Below are 19,588 nucleotides of genomic sequence, written 5' to 3'. Positions count from 1 at the left end.
GGAATACTACATGGCAATGAGAAAGAATGAAATCTGGCCATGTGTAGCGACATGGATGGACCTTGAGGGTGTTATGCTGAGCGAAATAAGTCAGGCAGAGAAGGACAAATATCATATGTTTGCATGTATAGGAGGTTTAGGAGGAACTTGACGGAGGAACAAGGGGGAGAAGAAGGGCGGAAATGGTGGGGGAAAAGGAGAGAGGCAAACCATGAGAGACTCCTGAATGCTGACAAAAACTGAGGACTGATGGATGTGGGGGGGAGGGGGGATGGGCATGGAGGAGGGCACTTTGGGGATGAGCACTGAGTGTTATGTGGAAACTAATTTGACAATAAACTATTTGTAAATAAATAAATAAATAAATGAGACTTAGAATTTAAAAAAAAAAAAAAAAGAAAGAAATCCTAGCAGAACTGTTGGTAAAGTCAGGGAACAAAAGGAAGATCATTGAGAGGCTAGCGTTTAATCAGAAAGAATGGTGTGCACAGAAGTGAATTGATAGAGAAGCTGCAGATTCTGATGATGCCCAACTTGAGTCTGTGACAATAAAAATACGTAACTCAGGAGGAATTAGAAGACAAGATCAATGGTAGAAAGGCCAGAGAATGCTAATCATTCTCTCATCACTGGTCTACCTGTACACTCTCATCTGTGTTCTTCCAATTTATACCCTACTAATCATAAATGAATATCATCTTTCTTATGAGAATTACCAAGCTTGCACTGAGATAAATTTTATTATTTTACTATCATTTTAAACAAATGTTGGGGCACCTGGGTGGCTCAGTAGGTTGGGCATCTGACTTGAGCTCAGGTCATGAACTCACAGTCTATGGGTTCAAGTCCCAGGTTGGCCTCTGTGCTGACAGCTCAGAGCATGGAGCCTGTTCAGATTCTGTGTCTCCCTCTCTCTGTCTGCCCCTCCTCCATTCACACTCTGTCTCTGTCTCTCAATAATAAATAAACATTACTTTTTTTTAAATGTTAATAGAAATGACACAATCCAGAAAGACTCATTTCACCATTTATTTGCTGTTATCTTTTATTCCCATCTCAATCACGGACTCAAATCTATTATTTTATATAAATAATTAATAAAAGTGCAAAATAATATTATACCCTGTAATAATCTATTAAATTATATTATGGTAAAGTCAAGTTTATATTTCACTTTCAAATGTTATGTATATTTTTAATATGTTTATTTATTTTGAGAGAGTGAGTGGGGCAGGGGCACAGAGAAATGGAGATGGAAAATCCAAAACAGGCTCCATGCTCACTGCAGAGCCCTACATGAGGCTTGACGCAGCAGTCGATCTCATGACCTTGAGATCATAACCTGAGCCTAAATCAAGAGTTGGACGCTCAACCGACTGACCCACCCAGATGCTCCCCCATTTTCAAGTGTTATATTTAAAAACATGAGAACATTAAATGGAAATATGAACTGAAAATATGAAAACTGATCAAATGGTGGAAATAATAAGAAACTGGAGGAAAAAAATCATATATGGATTATTTACTTAATCAGATATTCAGTGCTATATTAATTTCAAAGAAACAACGTTCCTTTGTAAAAATTCCCTTAACAATTGGAATTGAAACTGTATAAAAGCATTTTGTCCTACATATTTAGCTCTAGTATTTCATAGGCATATTGATACATAATTGAAGACATTCATGAATAAAGAAATGTGTGAAGTATATGCATCTCCATACCACACCAGGTTTTAAAAATATCTAGTCACAATACGGATATGCACCATCATTCTCATTATGAGACTATCTGGAGCTACAGGAAAGCCAAAACTTCCCCCAAGTACTTGAAAAATCTGTAAATACCATCCTGATAGCTATGTCTTAGCATTACCATATCTACCTCTACCTAGAACTGGCCCATTACAATCTTCACACAAAACCTCTGATGTCTGATGATACCACTGATAATTCGAAAAGGAATCCCCGTGATGTGCTGTCAATGTGGTCAGTATGTACTATGGATTCTGCAGTAATGGATAGTGCCTGCCACAGTGTTCAAATCTGCCAAAGTGGAGAAGCTCTTTAACCCCCAAATTTGTGATATGTTTATTTACATGACCTTTCAGGCAATATTTTGAATCTTTAGAGTACTACAACCATTTTTTTAATTAAACAGTTCTTTCATTTTTTTTTCTTCAGAATAAGAAAATTCTGAAGGGGTGGCCAGAAATTTACTGGAATAGTAGATACACTTCTGCTTCTATGAATTCTTACTCTTAGAAATAGATAAAATGTCCTCAAACCCTTTTTCCCCTTAGAAGCAGTATATTTGCTAAGAGTTTCTTTAGTTGCTCATGAATACAGACATATATATAACAGAATTACACCAAAGGCCTTCCATATATGCCTACACTCATCTGGGTCCTATAAAAACATACTAGACTAAAGCAGGGAAGTTTGTTTTATATACTTAAAAACCTAACGAATTGTATCTGGGGTATATACGTATATTTTTTTACATTATTTATATGTAATGAAATATTTCCAAAATTAGAATTTTTCCTAAATACATATTTGGAGCCACTGTGTAGTAATGTTCCAAATAGTACAGAACTGAAGACAGAACACGGTTGGATTGGCCACAGAACATTTATACTGACATCTGATCCTTAACATTTTAAAAAATCTCCAAATATATTCAAGGGCTGTTTTATTAACAGTGAAGATTCTACAGGTTTTCTCTGACTATACTGAACTTGACTAAGGGCAATAATGACCTAAAGACCTCATCCTCTGAAAGCACTACCATGCTTCACAAAATTCTTCACAGAACAGAGATCACCCTGAGCAAAGTAGCCAAATATCCAAGAATCTCTGATGCATAAGATGCACACAGTCCATTATGCTTAAGAAAAAACAGTACAGCACAAATATGACTTTTATTAAAAAGACTTATGAAAAGACTACAAAAATTCTGAGGTTTGACCTACCCATCAGTCAGGTCACTTACCAGATATCTCCTCTAGGCACTGCTTAGCAGTTTTATTATACGGTACATCCATCTTACTAGGACTGGTGCAGGAGTCAGCAGAGGGTAAAGAGGTGCCTTCATTTTCTGAATGTGATCTGAAATTAACCAAAAAGACAGAAACAAATAGCAATTGCTGTCACCAGTGACTCAAAATTCCCTCGTTCAAGCAGAAATCAACACGTTAAAAGTTTTCTATAAGGTAAGTAATCACTTGCTTATGACAATGACATTCCTAAACAATCTGTAAGAAAAAGTCCCTATTTTCATATACAACCCAAGTAGGAGAGAGATATTAAATCAGATTTCTTAGGTTTATCTACATTTGAAAGCCTATTATTACCAATAGTTACATTCTGGGGGAAGCACAAAATGAAAAGATCCAAAATTTTCTGCAGTTTTAGATAAAAGCCTTTTAAATTGCATTCTTGTGAGAGTAACTAATAAAAGTACTGGAAGTATCCTTAAAACTATTTTTTCCATGAGAATTCTAGAAAATATATCCTAAAACAGAAAGTATAAAAATTAACGTTGAATTTGTTCTGAGCCACAAACATCACTATAATGTCTTAATTTTAGAAAAGCCAAAGTCAATCCAAACCAAATTCTCATTATTAAAATTTCATCTACTTTATGTTTTATATTTGTATGTATGTGCCTGGGTATGTATTTGTGTGTGTGATTAACATGTAGAGAGCAGGTCTCATCAAATAAAAGCACACAACAGATGCACTGTGTATATTTTGATATTCTAATCTTTATGCATTGCTTCCTTTATGCACAAGAAAATGTTTTAAGAGGCATGATCTTTCCAGATGCATCCTCAAAATCCACACATATTTGATCAGAATCACCACATCTTAAAAAAAAAAAAAAAAAAAAAGACAGCATGAACTATTAAGACAGAGGAGAAGGCAACCTTGAAGTCCCATTTGTATTACTGGGTTTGGACCATGACAAGTGAACACTAAATATTTCTTACTTTTAAAAACTATAGAAAATATTTAAAATATGTGAAAGAAAAATTCAGTATTTTTTTCTGAATCAATTTCTTTAATATCTATCTATCTGTCTATCTATCTATCTATCTATCTATCTATGAGAGAGAGAGAGAGAGAGAGAGAGAGAGAATGCATGTGCATGCAAGCAGGGGGGAGGGGCACAAATAGTAGGAGACAGAGAATCCCAAACAGACTGCACTGTCAACACAGCCTGCTTCAGGGCTCTAACTCATAAACATTGAGATCGTGATCTGAGCCAAAATTAAAAAAAAAAAAAAAAAAAAGACACTTCACTAACTGAGCTACCCAGGTTCCCCTGAATAATTTTTTTAATTAATATGTTACTTTTATTTCAAATCCTGATGTTGTTTGAGAGAAAATAAAGTGTAATCACTGATATCAAAAATATTTTATAATGATCTGACATATCCAGAAACTCTGAAAAGCTCATTAGGATTTTAAGAAACCATGGAAGACTTTATGCTGTATATATGGATGAATGTGTATATATAAGAAGTGATATATAAAAGAAAGGGCTATGTAAGAATTCATATAAATGGCCTCTGTTGATTTCTAGCAGACTGCCCTTATTTCACTCTAACTTAACACTGAATATAAAAAGCATGGCAAAAATAAGAAAGAGGATATACTGCTCAAGTGACAGGGCATAACATAAAGGCCAGTAAAGACCTCAATGTTGCTAAAATCCACACCTTTTAGTCTTCACTTTCCTTGATGTCTTGGCAGCATTTAGAACAGCAGACCATTATTCCTTTCATGAAATCATCCTACCCTGGCTTCTATGACAAAAACTTTCCAGTTTGTTCCCCACTCTCTCTGGATGCTACTTTCCCCCTCTTTTGCTCTCTTTTACCCAATCATTAAATGTTGTGGTTCTGGGTAGTGAAAAGAAGGGGATACAGAGGGCAAAATTTGTGGGTTCCTCAAAGCAGTGTCCTAAGCTTCTTCAAGTGTTCATTGTAGTCTCTTTAGATGATCTCAAGCATATTCATTGTATTCATGATTACCTAGCCACACACAAATTCCATATTCCAGCTCTAACCCAGCACTTTCCACTGAATCCCAGATGTGTAACACAGCTTTTTAATTGACATTACTTATTAGTTGTCACAAAGATATCTCAAACCAATCATGCACAGAATTAAACTTGTAATCTTTTCTTAATAAACATGTTTCTTATTCATGGTGTCTTGGGTGAAACCTTTAAGGAAACTATAAGGCAGCTTTGTGTGGTCTGATCTCTGTCCAGCTCTCCAGTGCCATCTTGTAGGTGACTCTTCTTATCTCTCTTCTCTGTGGTCACAAGACTTCTCTACCCACTTCTCATAGCCCTCTGCCTCAGCAGGACTTTTACACTCCATTATTTTCCTTCTCTTTTCATCCAATCAAGTTTCTCCCTTCAGTTCAACCAACTCTTAAAAAGCCATCCCTAATTTTCAGGCAACGTTCCAAATTATAAGTACTTATTTACTCTCGGTATCTATCCTGACAGTACTTCATATTCTTCCAATGTGAAAGCTAATTATTTGATCAATGTTTCTCTCCTCAACTAGACTCCATTACCCACATATAAACTCAGCATTGTACCCCAACACCTAGATGTGGTCTCACAATATATTGCACTGAGGAAATATTTGATAAATAAATGAATACATTTTATTAGTCATGAGCATAAAATAGTATACTTGGATAGCATGCGGAGGGAAGCATGGTGTAATGGTGCATACACTGAGTTTCAACGTAAAACTTGGCTAACTAACTACTTATTAACTCATATGGCCTTGCTAAGTTACTTAGCCTCCCTAAACCTCAATTTGCTCATGTATGAAAGCAAAGAAAGATATGTGCCTTGAAAAGTAATTGTAAACTCAAGGGTTATTATTACTAAAGGTCTGGAAAGACATTCTCTTGAATCATGTGGAATTCTGGTCAACATTACAATGTAGGGAATATACCTGGCTCTCTGTGTAGTCCATTTCCTTTCTTCTCTGGCCCCCAGGTTCTCTTTTATCCCCTGTCTATTGATAGCCCCTCCTTCCTCAATACTAAAGTTCACCATAGTCAGTTCTTCTACTTGGGCTTATTTCTTGTGGGCCACTGTACCTCCCTGACCTGTTCCTTAGCCTGCTGTCTCTGAATGAAGGGATAAAATTCACTCAAGTTTTCTAAGGATTGTTATTACTTGCTGAAGAAGTTTAAATGGAGAGTATGTAGTGAGATTGGAGACCCCAGGGAAAGCTTACTGGCTGCCTGCCAAGAAGCCTCAGAAAGGCAGGGTGCCTTGGTGAACTGGCTGTGAGCCAGGATTGGCAGACTCAGTATTCATGGACTGATCTCTCAGAAGCTGAGTCACATTAAGTAGTTCACTGTGAGGCCTGTCTATAACCCAATGGCCAACTGGTTCTTACTAGAACAAGATCAGCAGCTGTTATAGGAGTGTGAATGCATGTGGTCATGCTAGTTACAAAGACTTAGAGAATCTCTCTCTAGAAAAATCTGTATCAAGCAAAAAATGTATTCTGAATGTGTTTTGAGAGTAGAAATTTTGCTTTCCTCTGAATAAACAGATCTTTAAAAGTTGCTCAGGAGCTGACTGTGGCTATTTGCCTCAGCATATGAGAACTTGGTACTCAATTCCATCAACTGTCTTCAGGCCCTGTTATTTGAGACTCTCATATTGGGGCGCCTGGGTGGCTCAGTTGGTTGAGCAATCGACTTCAGCTCAAGTCATGATCTCATGGTTCATGAGTTCGAGCCCCACGTCAGGCTCTGTGCTGACAGCTCAGAGCCTGGAGCCTGCTTTGCATTCTGTGTCTTCCTCTCTCTGCCCCTCCCCTGATCAAACTTTGTCTCTCTCTCTCTCTCAAAAATAAATAAGCATTTAAAAAAAAAAAAGCATGCTCACTAGTAGGGGCACCTGGGTGGCTTCCTCAGTTGAGAGTCTGACTCTTGATCTTTAGCTCAGGTCATGGTCTCACAGTTCATGGAATTAAGCTCCATCTCAGGCTCTGTGCTGACAGTGAAGACCCTGCTGGGATTTTCTCTCTCCCTCCTTCTATGCCGTCCCTATTCACATGTGCTTGCTTTCTCTCAAAAATAAATAAATAAATGTTTTTAAAGTATGCATACTTCTAACAGCTCAGTGTTCTATCAGAACCCTTCATTTTATCTTTTTTTTTTTTTTTTAAATCTGTCAGTGTGTATTTCTGGCTGATTCCCTCTTTATTATCTTTTTATTTTAATTTACAGGAGACAAACTGTTTATTTAAAATTTTTATTATTTTTAAGAGAGAGTGAGAGATGTGGTGTGAGCGGGGCGGGGGGCAGAAAGAGGGGGAGACACAGAATCTGAAGCAGGCTCCAGGCTCTGAGTTGTCAGCACAGAGCCCAACACAAGGCTCAAATTCACGAACCATGCAATTATGACCTGAGCCAAAGTTAGACGCTTAACTGACTGAGCCACTTGGGTACTCCTACAAGAGATAATCTGATTTACCTTATTTTCAAGTTCTTTGGTATATTTTCCATGGTAGTCCCTATATTATCAACAATAGGGATGCAGGTTGATCAAGGAAAGGAACATGGGAAGGGTTAAATTTTAAATAATCATAAAAAGGACTTACGAGTCATCTCAGTTTGCATGTACATGTAAATGGGTCCAGGTCTCTGGTCTACATATATTACAAAGCATCCATATCCCAAGATTTCCACTCACTATACTGTAAAGTGGTTTCAAATTTTAACCCCAGTCTCCAGTGGGGCAATCACTGCAAACTGGTAAAGACTTAACTTTTATACAAATGATCAAAGAAGTTCAGTTAAATCTCTGAAGTCTTCCAACATGTCCTCTCTTTTTGTGCATGTTTCACTCTGATAAAAATAAAAGGGTCTGGGGTTGATTCATGAAACAATTTATGAAGACTTCAGAATCAATAGTGTTCTCCAATCAAAGGGTTCATTTCGACAGACAGAGTAGATAATGCAGTGGCAACATTCACTGTACCTACATAAGCTGATACTACAATTTCCTCATTCTGATTGGAAAAAGAAAAAATTAAGTGTCATGATATTCCTTTAAAATATTTAAAAGACAGGAACCATGTAGACTAATTGCTGTGCATTTACAACATGGTCAATAGGTTACAAGTACCTATTGAAACTGTCAAATATAGCAATGCAAAACACCATATGTAGAGTGTTAACAAGCTAGGCTCTCAGTGTTAGTATCTCTTACTAATAGTGGTAGTGGTGAGAAGTGTAAACTTCAGTGACGATTAACACAAAAGTGATTTTCTGTTTATGTGCACTTACCATGTGCCAAAGACTATGCCTGGTCTTTTTTTTTTTTTTTTTTTTTTACCATTTTACCATTGGCATATCACTTAAATGTTCCAATAATCCTGTTATGGAATGAATGTCTGTTTCCTCCCCAAAATTCTTATGCTGAAAACTAATCTCCAATAAGATGGAGGTGGAGGTTTTGTGGGCTGGTTAGGTCTTGAGGATGGAACATTCATGCCTGCGATTAGTGTTGTTATAAAAGAGACCTCAGAGAACCCTTTTACCCCTTCTACTGTGTGAGGCCAGCAGAGTGAGAAAATGGTCATGTATGAGCCAGGAAGCAGGTGCTCACCAGACATGGAAAGTGCCAGCACTTTGATCCTAGACTTCCTGACATCCAGAACCATGAGAAATAAATGTTTGCTGTTTAAGCCACCCAGTCTCTGGTATTTTTGTGATAGCAGCCTAAAAAGATTAAGACACCTATAATTAAGACACCTATAATGTAGGTGCTGTACATAAATTTAGGCTTCTAGAGGTTTAATTTGCCTTATATAACAAGTTGGTAGAGATAGTTATTCCATATGTGACCCTAGTTGCCTCTAAATACTGTTCTATTAACCACTACCCTCCAGTTTAACACCATTTGAATGCCTCTGGAGACTGTTTTAGTACATGTGAGGTCTCATTAGCTGACAGATACTTCAGTCACTAAGTTAATAATACACAATATTTGAAACTGACAATATCTACTAGTCTACCTTAAATATTATTTTTACTCTTTACAACCTCAAATTTGTACTCTTAAGAAAAAGAAGCTATTATATATACCATGCAAAGGAAGTCAGCAATAAGTCCTAGATACTATCAACCGCAAATTTCAAATTTTATAATATGAATTTTATAAATATGAGTATTTGCTCATTAATTTACATTAAAAATATATCCTCCCCTGGATTCATCTTAATATGGATATAGTCACATATGTAAACACAAATAGAGCTGGTTTGAGACAGCAACATTCACTAATGGTCTAATAGTTTGATTTATAAACCAAAAAAAGGCAAAGAACAGTAAATATCTTTCTAAAACCAGTCATGTTTTTGCTTTCCTCTTTCCTTCCTGTTGGGAAGGCAGACAGGTCACAGCCAGGGCAGAGGACAGAAATGAGTCAGGATGAAGAGTACTTGAATGTGGAAGCGACATTTGGTACTTCAGGGTGGGGTAAGCAAATAAGAAGATATACTGAGAATAATGGGATCTACATTTCTCAGTTACCAAAAGGAAAAACAAGTATGGATATATATAATATTTAATATTTATGTATGTATGTATTGTCCTTCATTTATGAAGGGGTTACATTCCTATAAACCTGTCATCAGTTGAAAATATCGTTAACTGACTTAACATCATAGCTTAGCCTAATCTACTTTAAATATGCTTGGAACACGTGTATTAACCTCTGGTTGGGCAAAACCATCTCATATAAAGCCTATTTTACAAGCAAGTGTTGGATATCTCATGTAATTTATTGCATTCTGTATTTAATGTGAAAAACAGAAGGGTCGTATGGAGACGGAATGGTTGTAATGCATGGGTTGCTGACTCTCGTGACTGCCTGCTGAGTGAGTTGAGGCTCCACCTGCTGCTGGGCATCAGGAGAGAGGACAGGACTGCATATCACTAGCCCCAGACGATACCAATTCAAAAGTATGGTTTCTGTTTAATGTGTATTTACTTTCACTCCCTTGTAAGTGGAGGACTATCTGTCTGTGTGTATGTATATCATAGACAGCTCCCAGATACTGAGATAAATAATAATATAGGGGTGTGTGTGTGTGTGTGTGTGTGTGTGTACGCGTGTGCATGCCTACATGTATTTTACTACTTAGGAAACCTGGGTTTCTAAATATCATTTCCTACAAAAAGAAATCAGGACTCCTCAGTGAAAGCTGCAGACAACATAAGCCTGGAGCACCCTTAGCCAAAAAGAAATGAAGTTCTCAAAGAATAATGTGGCACAAACCAGCTTGAAGGGGATCCCAGTAGGAAAACCTGAGAAATTTTAAGCATTAGACTAATCGTATCAATGGATTAGAATCCACTGAATACAATGGGAAACCATTAGTCCATACAGTTTGAAGAGAGTAGGAGAGGGGGAGGGAGAAAGAAAGAGAAGGAGCATCTCTTTCTTAGTAAAGAAACCCAAGGCAGAAATGTGGGAGGGATGACAGGATTAGAAATACTTTGGCCTCTGCTAAACTATTAATTTATGAAAATAACCTCAATGGATGCTGAATCTTAGAGGTAAAAGAAAACCAAGGAACAGAATTCTTACAACGAGTCTCAAAATACCTTTCCTCAAAAATACTCATTGAATACAAACGGGGCAAAGTAACTCTAGAGTGAAAAAACATGGCAACATGATCTTAATCGAGGGATCAAATTTCACATCGCCCAAATGGGAAGTATCAGTATTGTTGCTATCTGGTAGGATGCGATGGAAAGAACACAGCATCACTTCTGTGGCATTCAAGGTAAAAATATATAATATGCATCTAATGATGAAGAAATATCAGACAAGCTCAAATTAAGAAACATTCTACAAATGCTTGTCTCCACCGCATCAGTGTCATGCAACTCAAGGAAAGACCAAAGAGCTGCTCCAGATTCATGGACATTAGGCAGAAATGCCAACCTGGTACAACAGTCATCCTGAATCAGCCAAAGGGATATCTCTGGAACAATTGGTGAAACTTGAAGAAGTCTCTGTATGCCCTGAGTGAAGTACATATCAGAGTTCTTTGTACTCTTCTTGCAAATTTTCTGTAAGCTTAACATTTTTCTGAGAGCAAATAAAATATAGAAAGAAGAAACAGCAGTGGTTTGATTGGGAAATCTGGCAGTAAACCCCGTAAGCCAACTACAGAAGGTATTTGATAAAGCTTCTCTGCTGAGAGAATGCCAGCTCCTAGCACTATCCCACACAACAGGCCCTCTGCTAGTGGGGTCTCTATATTCCATCTTAAAAATACTGCTGTGTGAAGGAGTTTAAACTGCTACCCGATGCACATATATATCTCAAACCTAGCAAAAGACAAGCTCTCAAGGCAGGCATTCAATAAGCTGTACTTTGTACTGATGACCAATTATGCCCAGTTCACATAAAATCACAATTGCAGCATAATCTATAATAGTAGCTGGAGGGCTTACAAAAGCTTTTTCTGCATGATGGTGACCTGATCTCCATTTCAATCTTGATAAAAACTTACAGCTTCTCCTACTCAATTTAGTGATTCAACAAATTAGCCAAACTTAAAAACCATGTGCGTAAGCATTTTCAAAATTAATGTTTTGCCTTCTTTACCTTTTAGAATATAGTATATTCAAGTGTCAATTTTTCATGTCACTTCCTAGGCAAATCTGAACTCTCACAAAAAGTGGTTACAACAAAAATTTCTCCTGAGAACCCATGATTCTATTGTATAAGATACATGATGTGAAAAAAAAAAAAAAAAGAAAACCTCTAAATTCAGACTTTACTGACCTAATTTTACAAATCAAGTGTGTATAGAGGGCTCCTCTTATATATAATTCATGGGTTTAAGATGCATGATGGTTTTCTTCTCTGTAAAAGTGTCTTGCCTTATCTATGTGTTGGGTTCTTTCTGTATGTGTGTGTATGTGTGTGTGTGCATGTGTGCACACATGTGCATGCATGTGCAAATTACCTTCACTCCTGATTTTGCTCCCTTTGCCTTAAGATGTTTGCTTTATGTTCTGGGGTGCATGGGTGGCCCAGTCGGTTGGGCATCCGACTTCTGCTCAGGTCATGATCTCACGGTTCATGGGTTTGAGCCCTGAGTCGGGCTCTGTGTTGACAGCTAGCTCAGAGTCTGGAGCCTGTCTTCAGATTCTGTGTCTCCCTCTCTCTCTGACCTTCCCCTGTTCACGCTGTCTCTCTCTCTCAAAAATAAATAAAACATTAAAAAAGAAGATGTTTGCTTTATGATCAATGCATTGTTTTCCTGGCATTTACTACAAGCAGTCATAAAATAAGGAAAAGAAGGTGGACCTCAAAGTAGCAAGTTAAGAATCTGGTTAATAGCTCTTTTGAAAATTATTGGGGCTACTGAAAAGACTGAGGTTTAGGAAAAATTACAGGTCTTTCTTTTCTCTTTAAATGACTATCAACCTCACTATTTGACTTCATATGTCTTTGTAATCATGAGCTCTAAAGTGATTAATAAAATAGCTATGTAAAAAAAATGACACGTGGGTAGACAGGAGGCATTTTTTTTTTTTAAATATTTTTATTTATTTCTAGGAGAGAGAGAGAGAGAGAGACAGCGTGAGCAGGGGAGGGTCAGAGAGAGAGGGAGTCACAGACTGAAACAGACTCCAGGCTCCGAGCTGGCAGTCAGCACAGAGCCCGATGCGGGGCTCGAACCCACGAACCGCGAGATCATGACCTGAGCAAAAGTCAGACGCTTAACCGACTAAGCCACCCAGGCGCCCCAGCATTTTTTTTTTTTAATGGAGTGAAGGTAGCAACTTTTGAACTTCAGGTAAGGAAAACAAGTCTGAAGAAGACAGAATAAAGGTTAAACAAGAATGAACACCAAGAAAGAACAAGGCAATGAAAAGCTTCTTTTCTTAACTATGTTCTTCTCCTTTCTCCTTCCTTTCTTCCTGTCATTGAATTCCTCTAATTAAAGTCTTAACAAAGCTACCTCTGAAAGTCAGGAAATTTCTCCCTCATGTAGCCATTAAACATATTAACCTACGCTGTCGTCTTCCATTTACAATCCAACTTACACACTGAAAACACAGCAATTTTCCTGATCATGCTTCACACACTTGTGTGCTCTCTCTCTTTCTCAAACACACACACACACACACACACACACACACACACGTAGCCAAGGGCCTGATATTCAAGAATTTCTATTACAATTAGGCTCCAATCAACCTTCATTTTCCAGGAAATCTGTTCTACTTGCTGGCTGCCCTACGAATCTGGTATTCATCCTGTTTATATGATTCTTTCAGTCTCACAATTCCTTCCTTGCCCCCCTCATTTCTGCATGCCTAAATCCCACTTATATTTCAGAACCCAGCTCAAGTGCCACCTTCTCTGATTCCAACAGCTAGCAGTAATTTTCCATGTTTTGAAGTCTCAGTGTACCAAATCTGGTTCACTGCTGGAGAGCTTTAGACAGCTCGCTTCATTTTGTAGTGATCTTTGAGTCAGCCTCTTGCCTAAGATACGGTGGACAACAGAAGGAAAATGACATACGGGATGTGTGATGTTTCATTCTATCCTTATTATGCCTTATACATAAGAGATATTTAGTAGGTAGTCACTGGAAGAAGAAAAAAATAAGTGAATGAATGTCCTGAAGAGAATATATTTCATCCTTTAAATATTTTAAAGCTTTTTATATTTCAATTAAACCATCTAGCTCATTTATAGGAAGAGATTTCAGAAGCTTCCTGTTCCATTATACATTGTTGCTGATTTTTCTATTCTTCTATAGCATGTGAGTCTAACCCATGTTGATGGTGTTTCTTTTAAGAATTTTATTTGGTGCCCACGGTAGGTAGGTTCTGTTCCGGGCCACCCAAGTGTCATGAAATCATACTTATTAATGAGTTATCAAAATAGTAGCAGGGGTGCCTGGGTGGCTCAGTTGGTTAAGCATTCAACTCTTGTTATGAATCAGGTCATGATCTCACAGTTCATGAGATCGAGCCCTGGAACAGGCTCTGTGCTGACAATGTGAAACCTGCTTGGGACTGTCTTTCTCCCTCTCTCTGCCCCTCCCCTGCTTGCTCGCTCGCTCTCTCTCTCTCTCTCTCTCTCTCTCAAAATAAACATTTAAAAACTAATAGCAGAGGGGCGCCCGCGTGGCTTAGTGGGTTAAGTGTCCGACTTTCGCTCAGGTCATGATCTCGCGGTTCGTTGGTTCGAGCCCCGCGTCGGGCTCTGTGCTGACTGCCAGCTCAGAGCCTGGAGCCTGTTTCAGAGTCTGTGACTCTCTCTCTCTCTGACCCTCCCCTGCTCACGATGTCTCTCTCTCTCTCTCTCCTAGAAATAAATAAAACATTAAAAAAATTTAAAAAAAACTAATAGCAGATAATGATGAACTTTGTGAATAAAATACAAAAAAACCCTGAATGTTTCTTTGGACTAGAGGTTTGGAGATAGCTTCTGTGAAGAGGTAGCATGTAAGCAGAGGTGTGAAAAGAAGTAGCCTGCTTTGCTCTGGAAGAGTAGTTACAGGTAGAGAGATCATCTATGACAAACACCCCAAAGCAGGACAGGTTAGCTTGTTGAGAAACAGAATGAAGGAAGAGATTCAGTGTCCTCCAGGAAAATGGTATGAGTGTTGCCTGTGGGTTATATAGGGGGCCAGATTTCTTGGCAAGGTGTTTGAGTTTCATTTCTTTCCAAGTATAATGGAAACCCAATGGATTGTCTTGTAATTTGGAATGACATATGTAATGTACACTTTCAGAATGTTAGAGTCTCTGATATATGAAGGATGTTATTGGAAAGGTCCCAAAGTGGAAGCTGGAAGACTTACTTACTGGAAACTAGGTAAGTACTAGTGGTGACATGACTTGGACCAGGAGAGGTTGGGTGGAAATGGAAAGAAATACCTGAATGAAGGTGTTCAGGGGGAAGAGCCAATAGGATTAACTGAAAATAGGATGTGCAGGGAGAGAGTGATTGAAAATGAAGAGTAAAACATGGATTCTTTCCAAATTTTCTCCTAGTTTTCCATTCGAATAATCCTGCATCCTGAGCCTTTACTCTCTGTAGTAGTTTTGGTTACTGGCATTTGCCTAGCACTTGGTAATTTGCCTACTATTTGTTCCATAAGGCTTGGATTATAAAAATAAAGATATCAAATCTGGATGATGCCACATCATTCTCCCATCCACCTGACAAATTCTGACTCATGCTTTAAATCTTGTCTCTTGTCTTACCTCCTCTGTGATGCATGCACTGATTCCACCCTCATATAAGGCTTAGGAAAACTCTTCTACATTATTTCTTATATATACTTCCATAACAACAATGATTTTTTATTTTTATTATATTTTATCATTATCTCCAATAGACTCAGTTCCCCAAGGACAAAGTCTTTAAAAAAAAAAACAACTTTATAATTCTTTTAAAAAATTTTTAATATTTTTATTTATTTGTGTGTTTGTGTGAGAGAGAGAGAGACAGTGTGACCTGTGAGCAGGTCAGAGTGAGAGGGAGACACAGAATCCGAAGCGGGCTCCAGGCTCTGAGCTAGTTGTCAGCACAGAGCCCAACGTGGGGCTTGAACCCACAAACCGTGAGATCATGACCTGAGCTGAAGTCGGACACATAACTGACTGAGCCACCCAAAAAAACCTTTGTAATTCTTAACATACAGTATTTGCAGAATGAGTGATAAGTGCATAGATGAAAAAGTATTTGATGTTTTCCCTTTACCTAAACAATGGTAACTTGTCATTCTATCACTTATTATTTTTATTTATGTTTATTTATTTTTGAGAGAGAGAGAGAGAGAGCGAGCAGGGGGAGGGGCAGAGAGAGAGGGGGACAGAAGATCTGAAGTGGGCTCTGTGATGACAGCAGAGAGCTTGATGCAGGGCTCAAACTCATGCACTGCAAGATCATGTCCTGAGCCAAAGACAGAGGTTTAACCAACTGAGCCACCCAGGCACCCCTATTTCTCTCCTTTCCTTTTTTCATCTTTTTTTTTAGAGACAGAGAGAGAGAGGAGAGAGAGAGAAAGAGAGAAAATGAGCAGTAGAGGGAGAGCAAGAGTGTCTTAAGCAGAGTCCATGCCCAGCATGGAGCCTGATGTGGGGCTCGATGTCACAACCCTGAGATCATGACCTGAGTCAAAATAAGAATTGGATGCTTAACCTACTGAACCACTGAGGTACCTGATCATTCTATCGCTTCTTAAATATCTCTGGTAGTCACTTTAATACTTACAAAGGCAGCCCATTCCATTCAAATAGGATTAAATATTGGGAATTTTTTTACTTAAAATTAAAAGATTCTTTCTTAAAATTTTGACCTTCAATTTCAGTTATATCCACTCATTAAGTGGATAAAGATATACTAAGTTCAAAATCACTTTTATCACACTATAGTGATAAATGAGTTACAAAACTTAATTTAGAACATCCTTGCACTGTATAGGAAGTAAGACTAATATGAAATCCATTAACTTCCAGAACTCAACATTATATTTTTAGAACTCTGACATTCAATTTGTAAGATAGAATATTAGGAAGCATATATTAGAGTCCCAGAAGGAATAATTAATAACCTAGCATGACTTAGAAGTGGGCTGAAGAAAGGGGAAAATATCACCATCAGGCATCAATCTTCCCATTATATAGAAGTTATTTAATTATCTTTAAATATCAAAAACATATATGTTTAAATTTATATATATATATATAATTTATATAACTTAAAAGCAATTTGGCATTTCCTATCTTAAATGAATTCTGATGGAGAATTCTGCAATCTATGATAGACATTTTTCTGGCCAGAATCTTTCTAATAACAATACTTGTATGACAAACTATAGAACAAAGAAGGGCACACTATAGGTCCAGACATATTTGAGTTCAAAGACAAACCCCTACTAGCCCTGTGACTTTAAACGGTAATTACTACTCTGATTTGAAATCTCTGATTCTTCATCTTTGTGAAATGGAGATAGCACTTTTCCTCATTAGTTGATGATAAAGTTTAAATGAGAAAATGAACATAAATCTTATAAAATATAGACCTGCACTAAGTATGCAACAACATTATAAAATAGTTAATTGTGACTTTTATCAAATAATTGGCACTCCAGAAAAGCCTGCCAGGTATTTTGTAGGAAGAATTCTTTTTTTTTTTTTTTCCTATGTTTATGTATTTATTTTTGAGAGAGAGAGGGAGATACAGAATCTGAAACAGGCTCCAGGCTCTGAGCTAGCTGTCAGCACAGAGCCCGACGCGGGGCTCGAACCCACGAACCATGAGATCATGACCTGAGATGAAGTCGGACGCTTAACTGACTGAGCCACCCAGGTGCCCCAGTAGGAAGAATTCTTAAATGAGGTTGGAATAAGCAGAGTCAAAAGTAAATCAAGGGTCACCTAATCCAAACATCATGACTCTGTGATATAAATATCTTTCACTGACAGTTAAAAAGCTTAAATATTGACTACTCTGCTTTGAGGAGATTTACCTTATTATCTACAAAATTATTTTGCATTTTTAAGAGACTTCTGGCCACTATTGCCTCATATGCAGACTATGATGTGAAATTTTCTTTTTTTTAAACAATTTTATTAAAAAGAATTTTAAATATTTTTTAAAATTTATTTCTGAGAGACAGACAGAGAGACGGTGTGAGCAGGGGAGGGTCAGAGAGAGAGAGGGAGATACAGAATCTGAAATGGGCTCCAGGCTCTGAGCTGTCAGCACAGAGCCCGGCACAGGGATCGAACCCACAAACTATGAGATCATGACCTGAGCCAAAGTCGGCCGCCCAACCGACTGAGCCACCCAGGCACCCCTGATGTGAAATTTTCTAATTAGACGCTTTTATTTTCAACTACCTTATATTATTCATAATAATACCCATAATTGGTGACATTTATAAGTCATTTACTCTGTATCTGGTTCTGTACTAAAATCTTTACTTCAGATTGCCTTATACAATCTTTAAAACACCCCAAGTGGATATTCTTACCCACCACACTCCACAGGGTTATACACTGAAATTTGGGGAAGACTGTTCATTATGTGGCAGGTACTGTTCTAAGCCTTCTATAAATATCAACTTATTTCATCTTCAAAATAGCCTTAGGAGGCAGCTTCTGTTACTGTCAGCCCTATCTTAAAGATTAGGAAATCAAGGCTCAGAGTCTTTAAATACATTACCCAATGTCATTTGGGTAACAAAGGACATTATCAAGATTCCAACCCAGGCAAATTGGCTCCTGGGGTCCTCTACTCAACAACACAAGATGTTGTTTCTGAACAATGGTAAAACACACGGACTTTACAGCCCATATTCTTAGCTACTTGGCTATATTACCTCTGTTTTATCATTTCCATTTTAAGAAAGGCAAACAGAAAGTCAGAGGTAGGAGAATGTAGCAAGGCCACACAACTGATCCATACTTAAACCCATAGGCTGTGTTGCTTCCTTTTTTTAATAGTGAGAGTTACATTTTCAAATGGAAACCACCAAATTTGTGCCCAGTGGATACTTTTATGACAAACAAAAAAATCACAAAAGTCTATTGCTACTTCTAAAAACATGCTTGCTAACCCAGCAGGCACAATCTTTCTGCTTAGATTTACACTTTCCCATGAAATCCATTTGTGGTGATTTGAAATGACTGATGCTTCTACAGAATATATTGGAGATGCACATGTGTGCTGAGTATGACATACTTTTAGCACTTTATGATTTTTCTCACATATTTGAAATGTGGATCATGATTTTGACATCCTAAATTTCCATGTGTCACACAGGGACTCTGGAGTTAAGAGCTGAATCCCATCTGATCCAAATACAAAGGTTTTTAAATGAATTACTGCTACCAAAGGCAGAAAAGCAGGCTTGAAAAAGAACTGAGAGATAGTAATTTTAAACTTGCTTCACTGAGTATGTAAAGCACCAGAAAAGCACTTAGATTTTTCACTGAAGGAAAATAAACTTATATTCCTTACATAAAAAACCTGCACATTTAATAAACTTAATATGTTTTTAAGGTACATAAATATTGACCCTTACTTAATTATAGTAGGTACTACTTCCGATTCAGAAAATGTCTTTCCTGTTATTGAACTGCCTATCTAAAGGGCACACATTATTCCTCCCTAAGCATCTCCTCACAGAAAAGACCATGAATAAAAATAGAGGCAAAGCAGTGACTGACATATTTCTAATTGATTAAAACAAACCACACAATAGGCAAAAATGCGCTATTTTTATAACTGTATAGGAGAATAAATATGTTAAGATATAGCATATATTGGCATATTTTAATACATATAAAATAAGTATAACACAAAAACTAATAAATAAAGCATACATATAATAATTATATAGATCACTATGTTTGCTTACAAACTTAAGCTTATCCATAGAAAAGTAATATAAATTGTATGCTGGGAAACCAATGCCTTGTAAACAACATTTAGCAAAACAGTTACAACGTGCCAGAATATACAGCAAACATA

At 37.4% G+C, this 19,588-nt stretch overlaps 1 protein-coding gene across 1 annotated transcript in view; it reads right to left on the bottom strand.

The window, feature by feature from the left end:
• NAV3 (neuron navigator 3) overlaps positions 1-19,588 on the bottom strand; it is a 366,296-nt gene that overhangs the window by 182,871 nt on the left and 163,837 nt on the right. The window contains exon 8 of the mRNA XM_039235544.1: positions 2,993-3,108. Coding sequence (XP_039091475.1) covers positions 2,993-3,108 — 116 coding nt within the window. The remainder of the gene's footprint in view (positions 1-2,992; positions 3,109-19,588) is intronic.

This window comes from Hyaena hyaena, unplaced genomic scaffold (genome assembly GCF_003009895.1).
Source record: "Hyaena hyaena isolate Hyena2069 unplaced genomic scaffold, ASM300989v1 scaffold_99, whole genome shotgun sequence".
Taxonomy (NCBI): Eukaryota; Metazoa; Chordata; class Mammalia; order Carnivora; family Hyaenidae; genus Hyaena; species Hyaena hyaena.
This window is presented reverse-complemented; position numbering and strand designations above follow the sequence as displayed.